The 18,954-nt window shown below is 33.4% G+C and overlaps 2 protein-coding genes across 2 annotated transcripts in view; one reads left to right on the forward strand and one right to left on the reverse strand.

The window, feature by feature from the left end:
- The window catches only part of LOC133184337 (ubiquitin carboxyl-terminal hydrolase 24-like), a 376,170-nt gene that overhangs the window by 189,767 nt on the left and 167,449 nt on the right, over positions 1-18,954 (forward strand). The gene's annotated exons all lie outside the window — the stretch shown is intronic.
- LOC133184332 (ornithine decarboxylase-like) lies at positions 4,918-13,365 on the reverse strand. The gene is made up of 12 exons (XM_061319363.1): positions 13,194-13,365; positions 11,582-11,716; positions 10,918-11,044; positions 10,472-10,568; positions 10,247-10,323; positions 9,940-10,112; positions 8,865-9,002; positions 7,344-7,509; positions 6,393-6,549; positions 5,966-6,084; positions 5,541-5,752; positions 4,918-5,283 (listed from the first exon to the last, which is right to left on the reverse strand). The coding sequence occupies exons 3-12, from the start codon at positions 11,017-11,019 to the stop codon at positions 5,124-5,126; spliced, it is 1,401 nt and encodes a 466-aa protein (XP_061175347.1). The 5' UTR covers positions 11,020-11,044; positions 11,582-11,716; positions 13,194-13,365; the 3' UTR covers positions 4,918-5,123.

The following is an 18,954-nucleotide window of genomic DNA, read 5'->3' on the forward strand; positions in this document are numbered from 1 at the left end:
TCTGTAGAGAAACCATCGGATCCTGGAGATTTATTAGCCTTCATATTATAAAGAGTATTTGAGGCTTCTAACAAGGTTATTTCACCCTCTAAATGGTTTGATTCTTCACAAGAAAGTTTGGGAACATCAGTATGTATCAACTCATTATCTAAATTTAAGTCTGTATTCCCTTCTTTAATTGTATATAAATTTTCATAGAAAGATTTGATTTCTTTCAAAATCTGTGACTGATCATGAATAACCTCACCATTATTTATTTCTAATCTTGATATGATTTTACTTGTAAAATTCCTTGACTCCAGTTTACAAAAATAGTTTGTGGGCTTTTCCCCTTCCTCAATCCATCTTGCTCTACTTCTTATGTAATTACCTTGTAACTTGTGCTTTCTAATTTTTTCTAATTCTTGTTTTTTATTGTATAGTTCTTCTAAGTTACTTTCAGAAATATTTTCTTCCATATTTTTAATGTCATTGATCAAAGAATTTTCCTCATTTTCTCTCTTCTTTTTGACATATGATGAATAAGAGATAGTTTTACCCCTTATTTCTAATAGTAAGGTTTCCAAAAATAATTGATCATTTATTGTGAAGAATATATTTTCATCTGGCACTGTGTGCATGTTGTCATAATTGTAAACTGGAATTGCATATTGTCTTTTAACCTGTAAGATAACATCCTTAATACAGTTCAAGTACTTTTCATCATAAAGTAATGAGTTATTGAATTTCCACAAGCCGCGACCTCTCTTAAAGTCATTAAATACTAACGAGAGAGAAATGATAGAATGATCTGATCTGTAACTTGGCTCTATTGCACATGTATCTAATCCTGATAAAAGTGGCTCTGACAGTAGGAAAAAATCTAACCTACTTTGTTTTAATGGAGACTTTTTCCTCCATGAATATCTACGAAGTGACTCATGAAGTTGTCTAAAAGGATCTACATAGCCATTAATCTCTATTATTTCTAAGAGTTTGCTCCTTGCATTTGGATTATTTACTTTTTTATAGTTATAATAATCTAACTCAGGATTCAAAACCAAATTGAAATCTCCACACCAGATAATATTACTACACTGCAAATCTTCTATATGATTTTGTATACTTTCAAAAAAATCAGGTTTATCAGTATTTGGAGCATAAACATTACATATCAATACCTCATGGTTTTCTATACATGTTTTAAGTATTAGATAATTTCCATCAGCATCACCTTTTTCTGAGATTACTTTGATATCAATATTGTTATTTATTAAAATAGCCACTCCTCTGGAATTAGTGGTGTATGAGCTAAAAAAACATTCGTATCCCCACAGATTTCGAATATCATTTTCCATTTCTGATGAGAAATGAGTATCTTGCAAACAATACATATTACACTTTAAAGACTTAAGGTAGTTAAAAACATCTCTGCGCTTTGCGATATCACCAAGACCTTGACAATTGACTGATATTATTTTAACCATCGGGTATTTGTATAAAAACAGACAAAAATAAACAGACCCAACAGGATTTTAGGAACAGGCAGCAAATGAGATAGAGAAAAAGAGAGACAGAAGAAGAAAAGTAAGGAGAGAATAACACAAACATGAATGAGAAATGAAATAGAATAACTGTGTACAGATAAAATTTACTTTCAAAAGTCAAGTGGCTTGAGTAGCATCATTGGCATGTCTCTTTCCTTTCACTGTCAAAATCGGAATCGTGAAGAGCGTTATAAATGCGGAGTCCATAGCGGTTAGTCACGAGAATTCCGGTTCTTCAATTTATAATCAATGTCGTCTAAAATGTCAAACTTCATACGTTTTCCATCCACACTGGCATACACAGAACCATTGAAATACCAGGCTGATGTAATCTCTGGATGTTCAATAAGTTTGGCGATGAGTTCGCTGTTTTCCCTTGTCACATCATCTCCTAACCTCACATTGCCCTCCGACTCTTTGACTTTTGACCTTTGTCGCATAACTTTCGCTTTTGTGTCTGCATTTTTAAATTTTATTAGGATAGGTCTTGGGGCCTTTTGTTTACCCGGTATGCGATGAATAGCAATAATGTCATTATCGTCGATGTCCACATTTCCCTTTACTTTCAATATTTCTTTTGCAACCTGCAAAGTATTTTCATTTTTATTTTCTTTGACTCCATATATTTTCACATTGTTTTTACGGCTATATTGTTCGTTATAATTTGCCTTAACTGTTGCAAAAGAGGCCAGTTCTTCTACTTGTTGGACTTTGGTTTCTAGCTCGCGAGTTTTTTTGTTGTTCTCGCATAGTTTTTCTCGGAGCGTCTCATTATCAAGTGTTATAGTTTGTCTACGCTGTCACTCAGTTTTTCTATTTTTTGTTTATAAAAGAATTCTTTCTTTTCTGATTCTCTTTTGTGCTCTTCGAGCAATTCTTTTACAATACTGGTGACTAACGATTTAATGTCGTCTGTTTTTATTGTGCTTTTTAGTTGATCTTTAATCTCTTGTAGATCTTTTTTAATTAGAACCCATTCATCACCTGATTGAATTCCTTGGGGTTGACCTGCGTTATCTTGCACTTTTTCCATGTTATCAGTTTTATCCCCTTTGCTTTTCCCTGATTGTCTTGTGGGTGGCATTACACTATAGGTTTTTTGAAATATATAGCGAGAACCGGTTCACAATAACAATGAAGAGTACTCACGATTGTCTGAGCCGTAAATATTTCAATCCACAAAAACTCCCTGTCCAAGACTGTCTCACATTTAATTTTTCACTAATAATATTCAGAACACCTGCAGACTTGCCTCATAAGTATTTCAGAAGAAGATGCAACTAATAAATCATTAAATTGCCAAAATCTGCTCTCACCGAACTACCGTGTCAGCACACCTCGAGCGCCACCTTGCTTTGCTGTTCTTGAGAAAAAGATTTTTTCCTGTATATTCCTATGTTAAACTTTGATCATCTATTGTTGCCCCACCCTACCCCGGGGGTCATCATTTGAACAAAATTGAATCTACACTACCTGGTGATGCTTACATATCAATATGACTAAACAAGGCTCTGCTGTTCTTGAGAAGAAAATTCTTGAAGTTTTTTCCTATATATTTTTTTGTAAAACTTTGATCCCCCATTGTGGCCCCACCCTTCCCCCAGGGGTCATTATTTGAACAAACTTGAATTTACACTATATAAAGAAGGTTTCCTATAAGTTTCAACTTTTTTGGGCGAGTGGTTCTTGAGAAGAACATTTTTAAACTATGCCACCAAATTTCCACGATTTCTGAATTATCTCCCCTTGAATAAGGGCATTGTCCTTCATTTGAAAAAAAAAAAACTTGAATTCCCTTCACCCAAGGATGCTCTGTGGCAAGTTTGGTTGAAATTGGCCCAGTGGTTCTCCAGAAGAAGTCAAAAATATGAGAAGTTTACAGACGGATGGACAGAAAGAACTACAGATAAAATGTGATCAGAAAAGCTCACTTGAGCTGTCAGCACAGGTGAGCTAAAAAAATTATTAAAAATCTTCTCTAGAACAGCAAAGCTTTGATTGGTCATATTTATATAGAAGCATCCTCAGGTAATGTAATAAGTTTTGTTCAAATCATGACCTCTGGAGGTAGGATGGACCATCAAAGTTTTACATAGGAATACATAGGGAAAAACTTTGAAATTGTTTCCTTAAGAACAGCAAAGCCTTGATTGGTCATATTCATATGGAAGCACCCTCAGGTAGTGTAGAATCAAATCTGTTCAAATCATGACCCCCTGGGGTAGAGTAGGATTACAATAAGCGATTAAAGTTTTACAGTAGAATAGTAGATAAACATAACGGAAAAAATCTTGAAAAATCTACATACTGTATATACTCACCTATAAGTCGGTCCGCATGTAAGTCAATTGGATTTTTTAAGCTTATATTAGAGGTATTGACCCTCTAAAATACCAGTCTTTTTATAACTCGCCTATAAGTCGGACCAAGAGATTTGGTCCAAAATTCAACTCACAAAAAACCAACTTATAGGCGAGTGTATACAGTAAGCCATGATTACTGGTAGTCGTATTCATATTATCAAAGCATCCTCTGGTAGTGTTGATTCAAGTTTGTTCAAATCATGACCTCTCCCTTCCCCAGGTCACTTTCATATTTAAACTTCGATAATGACTGATGGCCAAAGTGCTCAGGTGAATGATATGACCCATGGGCCTCTTGTTTTGAAAGTTTATCCTCAAAGTTTGCATAAAAAGATACATTTTTTTTGATAAGAAAAACATGGAGCAAAGACCTACTCTACCTTAAAAATAAACTTTCATATCTTTCTGAGAAATAATCGGTCCATTTAGTCAAGGGTCATATCACAAACGATTCATCAGGAATTGTGTAGCGTATTGGTTAGCCTGCTAGTCTCAAAGGAAAATGATTATCAGAATTTTCATTGCTAGTGTTCAAACCCCACGAATACCACTTTATTTTCCAATAACAGAATAGTTTTTGCCAAGAAAATTTTCAGGAGTAAAGTTTCATTTGTCATTTCATAAATTTCAATAATGAGAATTTTACTCTAAATACTAAATTCACAGATTGAATATAATTTTTATATCTGAGGCTATAGGCATTCTGCACGCCTTGATCACCCATCTCCTTTCTACATTTCGGACAACTACGTTTTATCTTTGAAAATCAAAGCTTGCATTCACTTGTCTGAGAGGCAAGTTGATCTGAAAGTTGTCTGTCCTTGCTGTAGTATTGGAATGCAGGTGTTCATGATTTGAATGGTTAAACTTGTACTTTACAATATAATAGGGGGCTTGAAGTTATCTTCACATGTTTATGATCATTTGATTGGAAGAGAATGGATATCCTTTGAATATATGCATTGAAGCCTTTATATTCAAAAACATGATTAATTAAAATAATAATGAAAAAAAAAACACAAGAAATATAACATATTTACGACAAATTTATTTGACTAGAGGAAACCGAAATCTTCCTGTATCTTTCTCACCACACAAATGAAACGGATACTCGTGACTCAGTCTCCAATTCTGACCAGTATATTGATTAAGTGCAGGTGTTTCCATTGAGTGCATAACTCTTGACAATCAATATCTAGAAATCATGGATGAATATGCCAAAGTTTTTCAATCTTTAAAATCCAAATGGTGATCCAACCAAAGCTTCAGTAGCAGGAGAAGTACCAAAAAGGTCATCAAAGTCGTGGGCTTCATCCACCAAATGTCCGGTCATCATTGGGGGAATCTTCTTGATGTAGCTGCTCTTCTTCACTTTTTCAGGGTACACTGTATTCCTGGCAAAATAAAAAAAAAAATTGCAGTAAATTCCATTCATCTTTTACAAAAGCACTCCTCTAACATTAATAAGAAAGTTTCCTTTCAAATATTTGAAGGACACTGTATGTCCAAATGATTTTCTTTTCTTGAATGTCAAAAATGATGACAGAAGAGATCATTGGATTGAAGGACAATGAATGTACTTGACAGGAATAGAAGATAAATTAAATAAAAAAATTCATGGGGAAAATTCCTTGTTTTACATTGAGCTTACCAAAGAGTTTGCTCACACAAGTAGTACTTGTGGGGTGGAGGCATGCCATTGAAGGTTGAAGCTGCAGACATGGTGTAGGCCCCCATGTCCTTGAAAAACAGCCAGTGTCCCACACGGAGCTCTGGGAGGGAGCATTCCTCCAGAATACAGTCAAGCCCATCGCAGGTTGGTCCCCATACACTGCTGGTATAGCACTGCTCTAGTTCACTTCCCTGTAAACATTACATCACGACAATAAGATTCAAGGTTAAATTTCATTCACAGTTACTTCTTCGTGATTAGCTTTTGTTTTTCAACAAAAGTAATTGAATATATATTTTTGCCAGTGCTGAAATTGAATATATATGCACCAGCACATCTCATAATATAGAATTGTATATATATTTTTTTTTCCTTGGAAAAACGTCTTTCACTGCTGTCATTACCTGAAGAGTGTTGACTTCCACCTTAGCATGATCAAACAGAAGGCAGTTAAATGAGCCATAGACTCCATCATTAACATAGTACATCATGACTGGTCCCTTGGTGTCCACGGGGTCATCATCTACAAATAATGTCAGAGACATAATCACCTTAAACATACTACCGGTAGTTCAAATTATCTTCATAATTTTGTGTTGAAACAAAACAGTGTCAGTCTACATAAGTTTCTGGTTAATATGTAATTCATTTTAATTTTCATTCAGCCATAATATGCAATTTTATTGATAAAATTTCTAGTTTAAGAGTCTAATATCATGAATATGCTAATGCAAATTAGTTTTTTCTTCTGCGTTTGACTTTTTAGACAATTGTCTCCTTCATGGTTCAGACAAAACGCACACAAATTGTATAATCTAATACAAATTTTACCATTGGTCTTTTCTTTGGTCACTACCCTCTTGGCTATGATGTTGACCGTGAGAATGAAGGCTGAAGCTACAAAGTACCTCCCTGGTTCTGCAATGATCTCCACATCCTCTGAAGCTGGAAAGTAGTGGTCCAAGGCCTCATTGACAATGCCGGCAATCTGAAAAATTCTTACAAATCAGTACTGTATACCACCCATGGTTATTTGAGCATTTCCTAAACAAAATCCATTTTTGGCTCCATTCTGATTTAGTGTTTTAGTTGTATCACACTAATTTTAACAAGATTATACATGTAGAATTATTTCAAAACAATTCTAGTAAAAACTGAAGTTATATATACATGTACAGTTGAGCCTCATCAATCTAGATGTGTTCCCAAGCAAATCGTCCGGATAAATGAAGCCTCAGGATTACTGAAACAGGTCTTTTATAATAAGTACATATAAATACTGTACGTGTACATATATTGGCATATTCAAAATTTAGCGCAATCATTGGGTATGGAGTTGTTGGCAAAATCATGAATTAGCTCTATACATGTCCGTGCATATATTGTATTTATAAATTATTTCTTAGCGGTTTTCATGAATTAGCGCATCATTGTCTGCGCCAAAGCTGCTAAAATATGAAGCCTGCTTTTTTAAGTACACGTACTAATTTTGTTCCCCATAAATTTTGTTAGTTGACGTAGAGTCTTGTAGACACATGACTGTGACAGGGTGTGTCCAGAAGGTGAAACATCCAGAATATAGGTGTATGGATTAAAAGGCTCCACTGTACATGTATTTTACACTATACATGCATTTCACACTTTTCTAAAGAGCTCCAGTACAAATTATTACGTAACATTTAGTCATTAAAAAAATCTGTATTTTTAAAACAGGTTTTTAAGAAAGGAATAAGTAAGGGTTTTTTCCCATTTGTTCAACATGAATAAGTAAATAACACTTACTGCACTGAAAGGAACTGGTGCAGACTGTTGTCCTGGAAATCCTCCTCCAATGTCTAGCAAGGTCATATTGAATCCCATGTTCAGACCAATATCAAAGACAGTACGGGCCTGCTGTATGGCTACGGCAAACGCTTCTGCCTCTTCACATCCACTGCCCACATGGAAACTGAAAAAAAAGCACTTCATTATTTTTCTCTGTCAACAATAAATACAATAACAAACTTTGCAGAAATGCAAAGGATATTAGAATTTTTCAAAAAGTAATTTCTTCTTCTTGAATAGATATCTTCTAGCAGACATGTTTCCTTACGAATGATTTTTGAAATTTTCAATATTTATAGATATCTGGGTGAACTATTTCCGCTTATTACATTTTCAACAGTGAAATATTGTAGTTGATCCATTGAATAGTGATATTTTTTAACAGTAAAAAAATTATCAAAAGTGCGGCAAAACTTGAGATTTTCCTTCCCTTCAATAAGTGTAATTAAACCAGAAGTCTCTTCCAAGAGTGTAAGCTCTACTGTTTTGTGCATAAAAAGTAGAACTTGGACATTAAACTATGGCAACAGCAATAAATAAAACAATGATCCTAGATTTAGTCTTTTTTATGCAAGTTAAATTGCAAACAGACTAAAACTGTAAGAGGAGTAGCATTTTGAAAGAAATACCATTCATCAAATCAAAAACTGTTGAATAGAATTATGTATATTAGTGTAGTCTACATGTGTACCACATTTTATTGAAATCAGACCAAAACTGTAGCAGGGGTAGCATTTTGAAAAAATTACAGAAATTTCTATTTTATAGTAACCAACACAACACCATTTATTGAAATATGTTTACAACTTTAATCTCACAAATGACTAGCCATGTCATCTCACAACCATCAACTAATGCATTAAATCCTATGACATTGCATTATGAAAAGACGGGCAAAAGGAAAACCAAAGAAAATGTAATAAACAGACAATTCCATATCCAACTACTGTATATACTCGCCTACAAGTCGGTTTTTTGGGAGTTAAATTTTGGTCCAAAACTCTATGTTCGACTTATAGGCGAGTTATAAAAAGATTGGTTTTTCAGAGTTTCAATCCCTCTAATATAAGCTTAAAAAATACAACCGACTTATAGGCGGACCGACTTATAGGCGAGTATATACGGTACAATGTTATGTAGTTGGATATGGAATTTATTTTGATCATTTTTCATTATTTTTCGCTCATGAGACAGGTTTTTTGATAATTTCTTAAGTGCAAAGCACTCATTAAATTTTTTTTATTTTAAATCCTCTCCCACTCACAAAATAAATTTCACATTCAACTACAAAACAATAAAATATCCTCTTTTCATTTCATAGTTAAAATTTGGTATATTCAAGTAAGGATATGCCATTTATGCTGTTATCTTATGTGTATCCCTGACATCATGAAAAAAGATTTGTTCAAAACTGAAATAAATGAAAACTATATGTTTTATACAGACCTAACTGAAGTACGTAATAAATAAAAATATTACCTGACTCCCATGACATTTAGCCCAAGATTGCGTGCAACCTCCAGAAGGGCACAGGCTTTGTCTGGATGGCATCCATATTTGTTCCCAAGCTCACACTGAACCTTGAAGTTAGATGGAGGTAGAATTCGCAGAACCAGCCTTGGATGCACAAAGAAATAATTTTACTGATTCACATTTATTAAAGTACTACTTCTCAAATTGTAAAACTTTGGTCTAATGGTCTAGTAATAAAACTAGAACTTTCCAAAATGGACAAAATACCCCCACCAGGGTTTTTCAGAGAAGGTGCCAAGTCACCAATACTAGTATTTGATGGATCTAAGAGATATAACATTTAGAGTGAAAAATTTACCAGTAATTGCTCATTATATTTTTTTAATGAACGAAATTAAGGCGCAACCTAATAAAAAATCAGTACTAATAACACTGTTTTTTATTACATTGAAAAAATAAATAACAAATTTTCAAATATTTCTCTATTGGAAAGTATGGATGCATTATTTATCCATTTTTTCTACAGTGGCTATAGGTCAAGATCATGACACACCCTCATGTCATAAGCAATCTTAAGGTGAAGTGGAAACTCCAAACATCCCAACATTACTCTCCATAAGAAAGATACGGATCAGACACAAATTATGAACTTTTTCTGTCAGTGACCTTGGTCATGACACACCCTCAGGTCATGAACAATCTTTTTGTAAAATGGGAACTCACCAAGTTTATCCATAAGAAAGATATGGACCAGACATGAATTAACTTTTTCTTTCCATGACCTTGAACTTGTCCACCTTGGGTCAAGGTCATGAAACACATTCAGGTCATGAACAATCTCTGTGAAAAGTAGTAGATTCTAATGTTCCTCTGTAAGAAAGGTATGGACTGGACACATTTGAACAGACAGACAGATGGACAAGGTGATTCCTATATACTCCTCCAAATTTCATTTGCGGGGGTATAATAATATTACCAAAAATATATATATATATAAAATAAAAAAAACTGAAGAGAAACATTCAGAAAGTTTTAAAAGCTCTATTTCAAGTTCAATTCTCTAGTTCAATTTCAAAACTACCTGGCCTCTGGAAACCAGGTTTTGACTTTATGTAGCTCATCCTCATTGTCAAAAGTCATCATATCCACATGCTTCTTGGCTGCATACTTGATATAGGAGTTCTGCTTGCATGGGTTGGCATAGATGATTCTGGAGGGATCAACTCCCAAATCCAGAACTTTCATAATCTCAGCCTATGAAGTTTAAAGCAAAATTTAATCCATAAAACCAAATTATAAACATGGATTCTGTAATATCTCTTGGCAAATTATAAACTTAAAATCCTCTTTTATACACATAGATATAGTAATTGTGACTTAATAATAACCTTGCTAGCACAGTCAAAATTAGTTCCCATGTCTGCCAACAGCTTAAGGACAGCATAGTCGTCATTGCATTTCACAGCTAAAACCATAAATAACTTAAAATCATAAATTGTTTAAATTATTGCTCATCAAAACACCATCAATTTGTACTTCTAGCAAGAAACAAAACTGGCTTCATGAGTTACAGTGAAATGCGAACTGCTGTATCAACTTCTTTACTATTTTACCATAGAAGGGCATGACTCTGGGCAGCATCTCTTTCCAGACCTGGTACTTTGTGATGATATCCCCAAGGTCACCAATGAAGAAAGCCTCCTCTTTTTGCTATGAATTAAAATTCACCACAGTTAAGGATTCAAACAAATACAAAATTAAATAGAAATATCTTTCTCTGCATAACATCAGTTAATTTTGAAATATCAAGTTAACAAAATTACTGGGTTTTGAACATCGGAATGGTGCAAGAAAAAGATTTTGATAAAATGCATTCATTCTTTGTAATATTTCTTTAAAAAATATATACTTTATCATTTTCACAACTGAAAGTTTTGACAATATGCTTTAATGATTTAACATGCCAAACTTAGATTAAAAGTTGTTCTAAGGTAACTAAGCTGTACTCTATATTTGTACAGATATTGCATACAGAAAGAATATAACATCTGAGACTTACTTCAGTGTCATGGAGTTCAGCTTTCTCCTCTACAAAGCTTCTGATGGATTGTTCATAGGTAGTCATTTGAACAGTACAATTATTACCAATGTATTTCTTCATGATTATCAAAAGTTATACAAACAATCTGCAATGGAAAAGACGCAGTTTACATGTTTAATGTACACTCTTCGAATGCGTAATAAATGTCAATATAAATCCACCAAATTTAAGTGACTGATTAAATCGGTGAAAGATAGCATAAAATGATGCTTTCATAAGTGTTTCTGACCTATTAGCAATTTCACAACTGATGTTATTTTAGTAAAGCTGTTGCTGTGTAAATGCTGGTACAGAGAACATTATGAAAATAAGCAGGAAGATGGGAGGAATTAAACTTAATTAGTAAGTGATGATTGTTGAATTAAAAGTGATTGACATTTTAAAGCTTTGTAACATACATCATGATTTTTCAAAAGAAAGGCAATTACTTGAAATTCATCCTTGTCATAATGAAGTACATATTCGTAGTTCAAACATTCTCATACATTCATGTTTCATACATTTTACCATGTTTACTACTTTGTTAGAAGAGTAAAATATCAAATCAGAATACATGTATCTTCTACAAAAATTTTCCATATTTTAATCAAATATATGTATTTGCTTGATGCCCATTCAATACCTGGCCAGAGGAAACACCTGCACTCAACCGATACTAGCTGGGATCCCACGGTGGTTCTGCGTTGAAGTCGAACTTCTGCTTAAGTCTGCAGAAGCCCTCGGGGCACTCAATATAGAACCTCAAGGAAAAACCACCCTAAAATAATAATACATCAAAATAACTGTTTTGTGACTTGAAAAAAAAGTTACAATAAATTTAATAGCAAACTACATGAATATATTATTAATTAATTATCAAGAGCCATAAAATTATAAGAATATCTATTTGAAAAAATAATATCTTTACCTAAAAGGTAAAGGAATGACTACTTTCTGCATCATATTTTTCTTATACTTGTTTATTATTGACTTTATGGAAAAATAATAAAAATATCTGTTTTAACTGGAATGAATTCTTGTCATGAATTTTAGTACAGCTAACACAAAGCACCCCTCATGTATGGAGCTCTCTATGAACACTCAATAGCTAAAATTTTAGCCAAAAGTACACATTGTTCATAAAAAATTTGATGAATCCAGATAAAAAAGAATGTTAAAAATACAATCTTTAATTACTTGTAGCAACATAGTTGCAGAATGCTATGGCATAGAAAGTCTGAACAATTTACTTGAAAAAATTGACAAAAAATGTTTTCCTTTATCATAACATTAGCAAATGCAGCACTTTCATTCATGATAACCATGCCTTTGCATATGATTCTTTAAGCACACCAATGATAGCATTTCTGTTTTTTCCCTATTTTGTCACAAATCACAATGGTCTAAGAAGTCTGGAATCTTCAAAGTTATGAGGAAGTGTCAAAGTTTAAGAAAATGCAGGTATATTATTTCTGAAGTCAAAAATTTTGTGTAAAAAAATTTATACATTGTTTATATGAAACCAAAAATGCTTACAGAAAAATTGCGAGGTCAATATTGACCAATATGCCAAATGAAATGATGGATACACTGAGAGGTATATAACTGTGCTTGCCCTAAATGCTTCATCGTCTACATATTAAATTAAATTAATAATGACACACAGTATATTATTAATTTACAACACATATTTTATTGATTAAAAATTGAAAAACAAGCCAAAGTGTACAATGAAACATTTCTTAAAAGTGATGGTGTAACATTCTACCTTAGCAGAAAGTGTATATATCACATTACAACTATTCTTCATGGATAAAACATTTACATGCTTTACCCACTACTCAATAAAAAAACATTTCAGGTGTGAAATTCAAAGTCCCAGTTTTCACGTTTGTCAACATTCATAGGTGAGATAATCATTGGTCAAATATATGATAATTTCTTATCGGATACAACATAATGGACTTTACCTGTTTATGATACTGTATTCCATCTAAACATAGGACTGACGACATTTTTAAATTGCTCACCGAAGTTCAAGGTTGTCACCACGTGAAAATCACATGTTTGTTTACGAATTGTTTTACACTTTTAATATTATCAATAGTTAATATCATACAAAAAAATAAATGAATAAAAGGAAAGTTTATGTATCTTTTAATCTTAGTTTCAAAAGTGAGGAAAGAGGTTAACAGTAAACTTCCAAACAAGGCTATTTAGTCACATGTCAGGACTGATATCATTTTTCAACTCACCACAACAGAAACCTCCGGAAAGCTAGTATCCTTCTTTCCTTTGGGCGGAATTTTGTCCGATTTGTATAGACAAATACAACAGTAAAATACCCCCTAGTAACAAAATAACCCCCTGTTTTAAAATTCACTTATTCAATGCCTCATCCATACAAGACGGAAAGTAAGTAAAAGAAAGAACCTACTTCCGATTAAACGTAATTCCGTATAAATACATAGTAGCCTCATTGGTGATTGTTTGCTTTGTGTGACTATGTTACTTCGAAAATTTTGGCACACCACAGTTGCCGGTGGAATATTAAGACATTTACTAGGGACTTATGACCTTTTAGAAGGGATCAGTCTCATCTGAAGGAATCTGTTTGAATTCCGATGGATTTACTTGTGCTGTATTTATGTTCTTGCTTTGGCTTTTTCTTTATCATTTAGCAATAGTTATTTTCATTTATATGCCGACTCGATATATCCTATTGAACTCGAAATAAAATACACCAAGTGTCTGCCACACCTGCTTCATACTTGGATTTCTTACCGTGACTATAGACGTTAATTAATGGCCAACTGACACTCAATTAAACTTTAAGACAAACTGGATGATTTCAGTTTATTCTTTTTTATGTAGTAATAGTCCATAATATTTGCAAACATATGGTGTTTATGTCTCCCATCTGAATAGATACTCTAGAGCATGTTCTAAGTATTTTTTAAACCGATTCAGGCTACTGACAAATAAGTTGACATTGCATTATTTTCAACTATCTCGTTCAACGTCAACATTTCGCAAATTCTATGGTCGTTATAATGGCCTTGTTTGCAAATAAAACCTATCGTTAGATCGTGTTTTAACTGACACGTGGAAGCTTTATACGCTAGGCGATGGGCCACACATTAAAAAGACCTTGACACTTTGTCAGAATAGATTAAAAATATCAGATGGATGTTGAAATCTCGCATTAAGCGTCTGAGGAGCAATATGAAAACCAACTAGCCTTTGTTTTCAATAATTAAAAAGTGAAAAAAGAATTAATTAGATATCACGAGCAATATGTATTGGCCCAAACTGACAAAGCAGGCTACAACATTGTCTTTGTTTATATGGATCGTTATTTTAATTGTATTTTAGAGGAACTTGGATTAACTTCTGCAAGTGGTAATCCAACTTATACTCATAGTTCCCTTTCTTAGGAGGAAATTCTAAAAAATCATATTTCAGTTTTAATTTTTTTTAATATTCCCAGCAACAAAATTGAATTTGAATTATCATACCTATGCTGAATTCCTAAACTACATAAAAATCCTTACAAACAAAGATACATAGCGGGTTCCAGAAAATGTACGTCTACCAAGCCTCTTTCTTTACTCCTCATTAAAGTATTCACAGTACTGAAGGAGAAACTTCGGGAGCACTGTACAAGATGCTTGAGTTACTGATTGACAATATGTTGTACTTTTTGGAGATCAAGTCTTATAAAAATCTGTCGGAATACCCATGGGTACCAATTGCGCCCCGTTATAAGAAGACATATTCTGGTATTCATAAGAAGCAGAATTTATTCTAAAACTTCTACATGAAAGAAGTTTCTTGCTGCGGCTTTTAATTCAACATTTTGATATAAGACGATATTTCATCAATTAACAATATTCATTTTCATTCCTACGTTGATTCGATATACTCAGTATCCCTTTGAACTCGAAATAAAAGATGCCACAGAGTCTGACATATCTGTTTTATATTTGGATATTTCACTAAGACATTAATGGTAACCTAACAAAAAAACTTCATGACAGACGTGTTGATTTCAATTTTTCTATCACAAACTTCCTTCATTTATGTAGCAATATACGAGGGGTGATCAAAAAGTTCGCGAACTAATTGAATTACTTCCTTAAAAGAAATAAAATGAGGTTTCAGTGCTCATTATTTTTTAAAGTAGTCCTCTCCGATTATAATGCACATCTGCCATTGTTCTGCCCATGCGCGAATCACGTGATCCAGGCGGTCACCTGACATGCTGCGTGGCGTTCTGTTCAAAGAAGCTAAAAGATTTTTCCGAGTCATATATTTCTTACCATGCAAGTTATTTTTTATAACAAGAACAGTCCATCTGTCAGAAATGGCTAAATTTCGGCAATAGGATGGGAGGATAACGACATCCCTTCCCAGAATTAGCATGGTGATCATCAAAACCCGAGTCCTCTCTCTCGGGAACGTCGTTTATCCAATGTGGATAAAGTATGGACGACATGAGTCGATCACGTGACGCCTTGCAATCGCTTCCTTAAAGTCTAAAGTAAACGATATTTTAGGGGTTTAATAGTTATATTATTGTTGATATTCAACTATTTTTCTAATTGTAACTTGGCGATCTTTTATAACGAATTGCTCAACTAAGGACACATCTTTTCCCCGGCTTGCTTTCGGTGGGTAACAGAACAAACATCATTTTTAACCATCTCCCTGCCTTCACTAAAACAATCGATCCAATTAATGATTGAACTTCTGGTAAGTCTTTTGTATTCACAAACCTTGTACAAATTATCATATTCTACTGCAAAGGAATTTCCAAGATATACGTTAAACATTACAGCCGCTCGTTGCTCTAGTACGACTGAGTCAACCATTTTTTGTCACAAGTCACCTACATATTGACGTCATTTTCACATTGTGACGTTACAAACACAGAGCAAAACATTATATAACACCTGTTATTATACCTCTACTCTTATTACTCTATATAAAATTAATACCATAAAACTGTCTATTTCCCCGAGAAGATACTATTTCCCCCATCTGAGGACTACTCCCTGAAAAATCAGAGCTACTCCCTGGGACTACTCCCTCATGAATATTTATTTTTAATTTTAACCAATTAAAATGAACAGTGGGCGGAGCGTTCAAGGAGTCTCGAGTCCGTGACGTAATGTTATTAGCAATGTAACTATGACGTCAAAACATTTAGACATATGATGTCAAAATCATACTGGAATTTCTAAGCAAAAATAGGACAACGATAATCCTTCGAAATGTCAGTGAAATTATTTTTCTAAAAAATAATTTCATTTTTTCCGTATTGATGCATTATATATTTAACAAAATTGGAATCACATGCATTTTTGATTATTTATATAAATGTCTCTGTATTGTTTCAAAAATGTCTAAGTCTCTAGTTAATAAATCTCCTTTGCTTGTTTCGGTATAATAAAACAGTTATGGAATGGGTATGAGGGAAATATCAAATTTATGGTTCCCCTCGGCAGGAAACTATTTCCCTCGGCGGCTTCGCCGCCTCGGGAAATAGTTTCCTCCCTCGGGGAACCATAAATTTGCTATTTCCCTCATACCCATTCCATAACTGTATACTATTTATAGAATATGTGTATGACTATATGTGTGCCAAATTTCATTCTGATCTGAATTGTGGTTTTGCAAATATATAGTTCGCGAACTTTTTGATCACCCCTCGTACAAGTACCATTATCACCTGCATCTGAAGTTTATTTTTCCCAGTTGATTCGATACGCAAGAGCATGTTCTACGTACGAACAATTTCAAAAACGAGGCTGGTTATTGACAAATAAGTTGATGAAACAAGAATATCGTTTAAAGTCAACATTTTGCAAATCCAATGGATACCCGGGGGTTCTTCAACGTTGAATTCAGACCCTAGCCTGTTGAAAACTGAGCCGGATCGTTGAATTTTGATCATAAAACAGGGTCAAAATTCAACAGCATAAAAACATATAAAATAAATTGACGTTTACAATTATGATTTATTCATTCAAAAATTACACATTATATAACAAATGTACATGTATATATTTTTATTTCACCATGTCCGTAGGAACCAGTTGAGGGAAAGGGGGAGGGGACACAGGGTGATTGTTTCCTTTAATACATGCAATCATATACTATACAATAGGGAAGAAAGCTAAAGAACGTCACTCTGTTGGTCTTTTTGGCTTGTCAATGAACTTTTGTTCAATTGCCCCCCCCCCTCCCCCCCAAAAAAAACAAACAAACAAACAAAAACTAAAACTGAATTTTCTTTCTACTGAGCTGTTCACTGAATATATTTTTATTCTTTAGATTAATATGAATACTGATACATGTTCAATTTAAAATGGTCAATTTATACTAAACATGAAGCACTTTTAGAAAGGAAGGTCTAAGGTTTTCTAAAGACCTATCGCAAAAATACACCTTATTTTCTACTCTTTTCTAAACTGTGCAAAGAATGTTTCAATATGCAATCTTGTACTATTTTTCACTAATATATAGTGAACGTTCTGCATATTATCGCCACAGGCAATACTAGTATTTTTATATACCGTTGGAGGGACAATCTACAGAACTTAACAAAAAGGGAAATACATGTATCATCATATTCGTATTTAATGAATACTATTTCCAGCTTGAAAATCGAGTTTGATTTAGCAAATGTGAACAAGATGGCATGAACTGCTAATGAGTTTGTATCATTTAATCATTGAATCATATAATAAAACAATTATTGCTATTTTTCAGTCAATACAATGATTTAGCCATCTTCGAAGTACAATTTAACACAACAGCATTAGCCCTTGAGTAATTTTAAAACTCTCCATACCTAATTCATCCCCAATTAAAAAAAAACGTGGCACCTATTTTTTTTTTTTAATATCGGTTTTCAGTAATTGCAACCCTTTCTCATTTATTTTTCGTTAAATTTTTGAGGTCCTACGACTGTCAAAACAATGAAATGAAATTTGGTAATCTTTCTCTATGAAATGAATTAAATAACTGAAAAGGAAGAAGTAACCCTTTTCACTATAGTTTATAAGTTGAACCGACTGAATTTCTTTACAAAATATACCGGTATACATTATTTTCAACCAAAATGAAAAAAAGGTGAAAATAACAAACAGTGATGATCTAAAAATTCTCAAAAACAATACAAATTGTGAACAGAACATATAAACGGACCCCTGGAAAACTCCAAAGATTGAAACATATGCCTAAGTGGAGTAAGCATCCCCTGCCGATCGGTTACACCCGCCTTGAGCTAAATATAATGATCAAGTAGACGGATGAATTTAGAATAAGGCAATGGTTTTACAATGGGTATGAAAAAATGTAAGCAGTAATATAACCCAATTACAGATTGTATTTGCAAATTGTGACATTATTACGCTCATATAACATTTTCGAATTGCTGGCTTTAAACGAGGTTTGAAATCCCTGTAACATCTACTTATTTGCCAGTACACTTCCTTCAGAGCATGCGTATCGAATACGATTGGATACAAAAACACATAAGCACGTGATAGTGAAATACTACTAAATAAATAAGAAATGTTGACTTTTTCAACACTTTATACAACCAGTCCCCGTGATAAATAAATAAAAAAAAACATAGGCTATCTGACATCATAGACAACTGCTTCTTTAATAAGAATGGAACGCGCAAATTTTCTAATCTTCTCATTGTCATCTACAAACTTATTTTGTAAAAAACCATTGTGATTCAACACACAAGTACATGTACTCTGAAGCTAATTTCAAAAATATCTCTGAGTTCCTCATTGACAACCAGCAATCTGTTGAAAATCCAGTGGATCTAATTGTGCCACTTTATTGACAGACCTGTTTTTTGTTTACTCATGAAGCAGAATTAATTTAAAAACTTTTACGTGAAAAGAAGAGGATTTCACTTCGACATTACGATATATCGATGACATTTTATCATTGAACAATACTGATTTCATTCATATGTTGATTCGATAT

This window comes from Saccostrea echinata, unplaced genomic scaffold, assembly GCF_033153115.1.
Source record: "Saccostrea echinata isolate AGI-Se365-2 ecotype Australia unplaced genomic scaffold, CSIRO_AGI_Sech_v1 ptg000010l, whole genome shotgun sequence".
Lineage (NCBI taxonomy): Eukaryota > Metazoa > Mollusca > Bivalvia > Ostreida > Ostreidae > Saccostrea > Saccostrea echinata.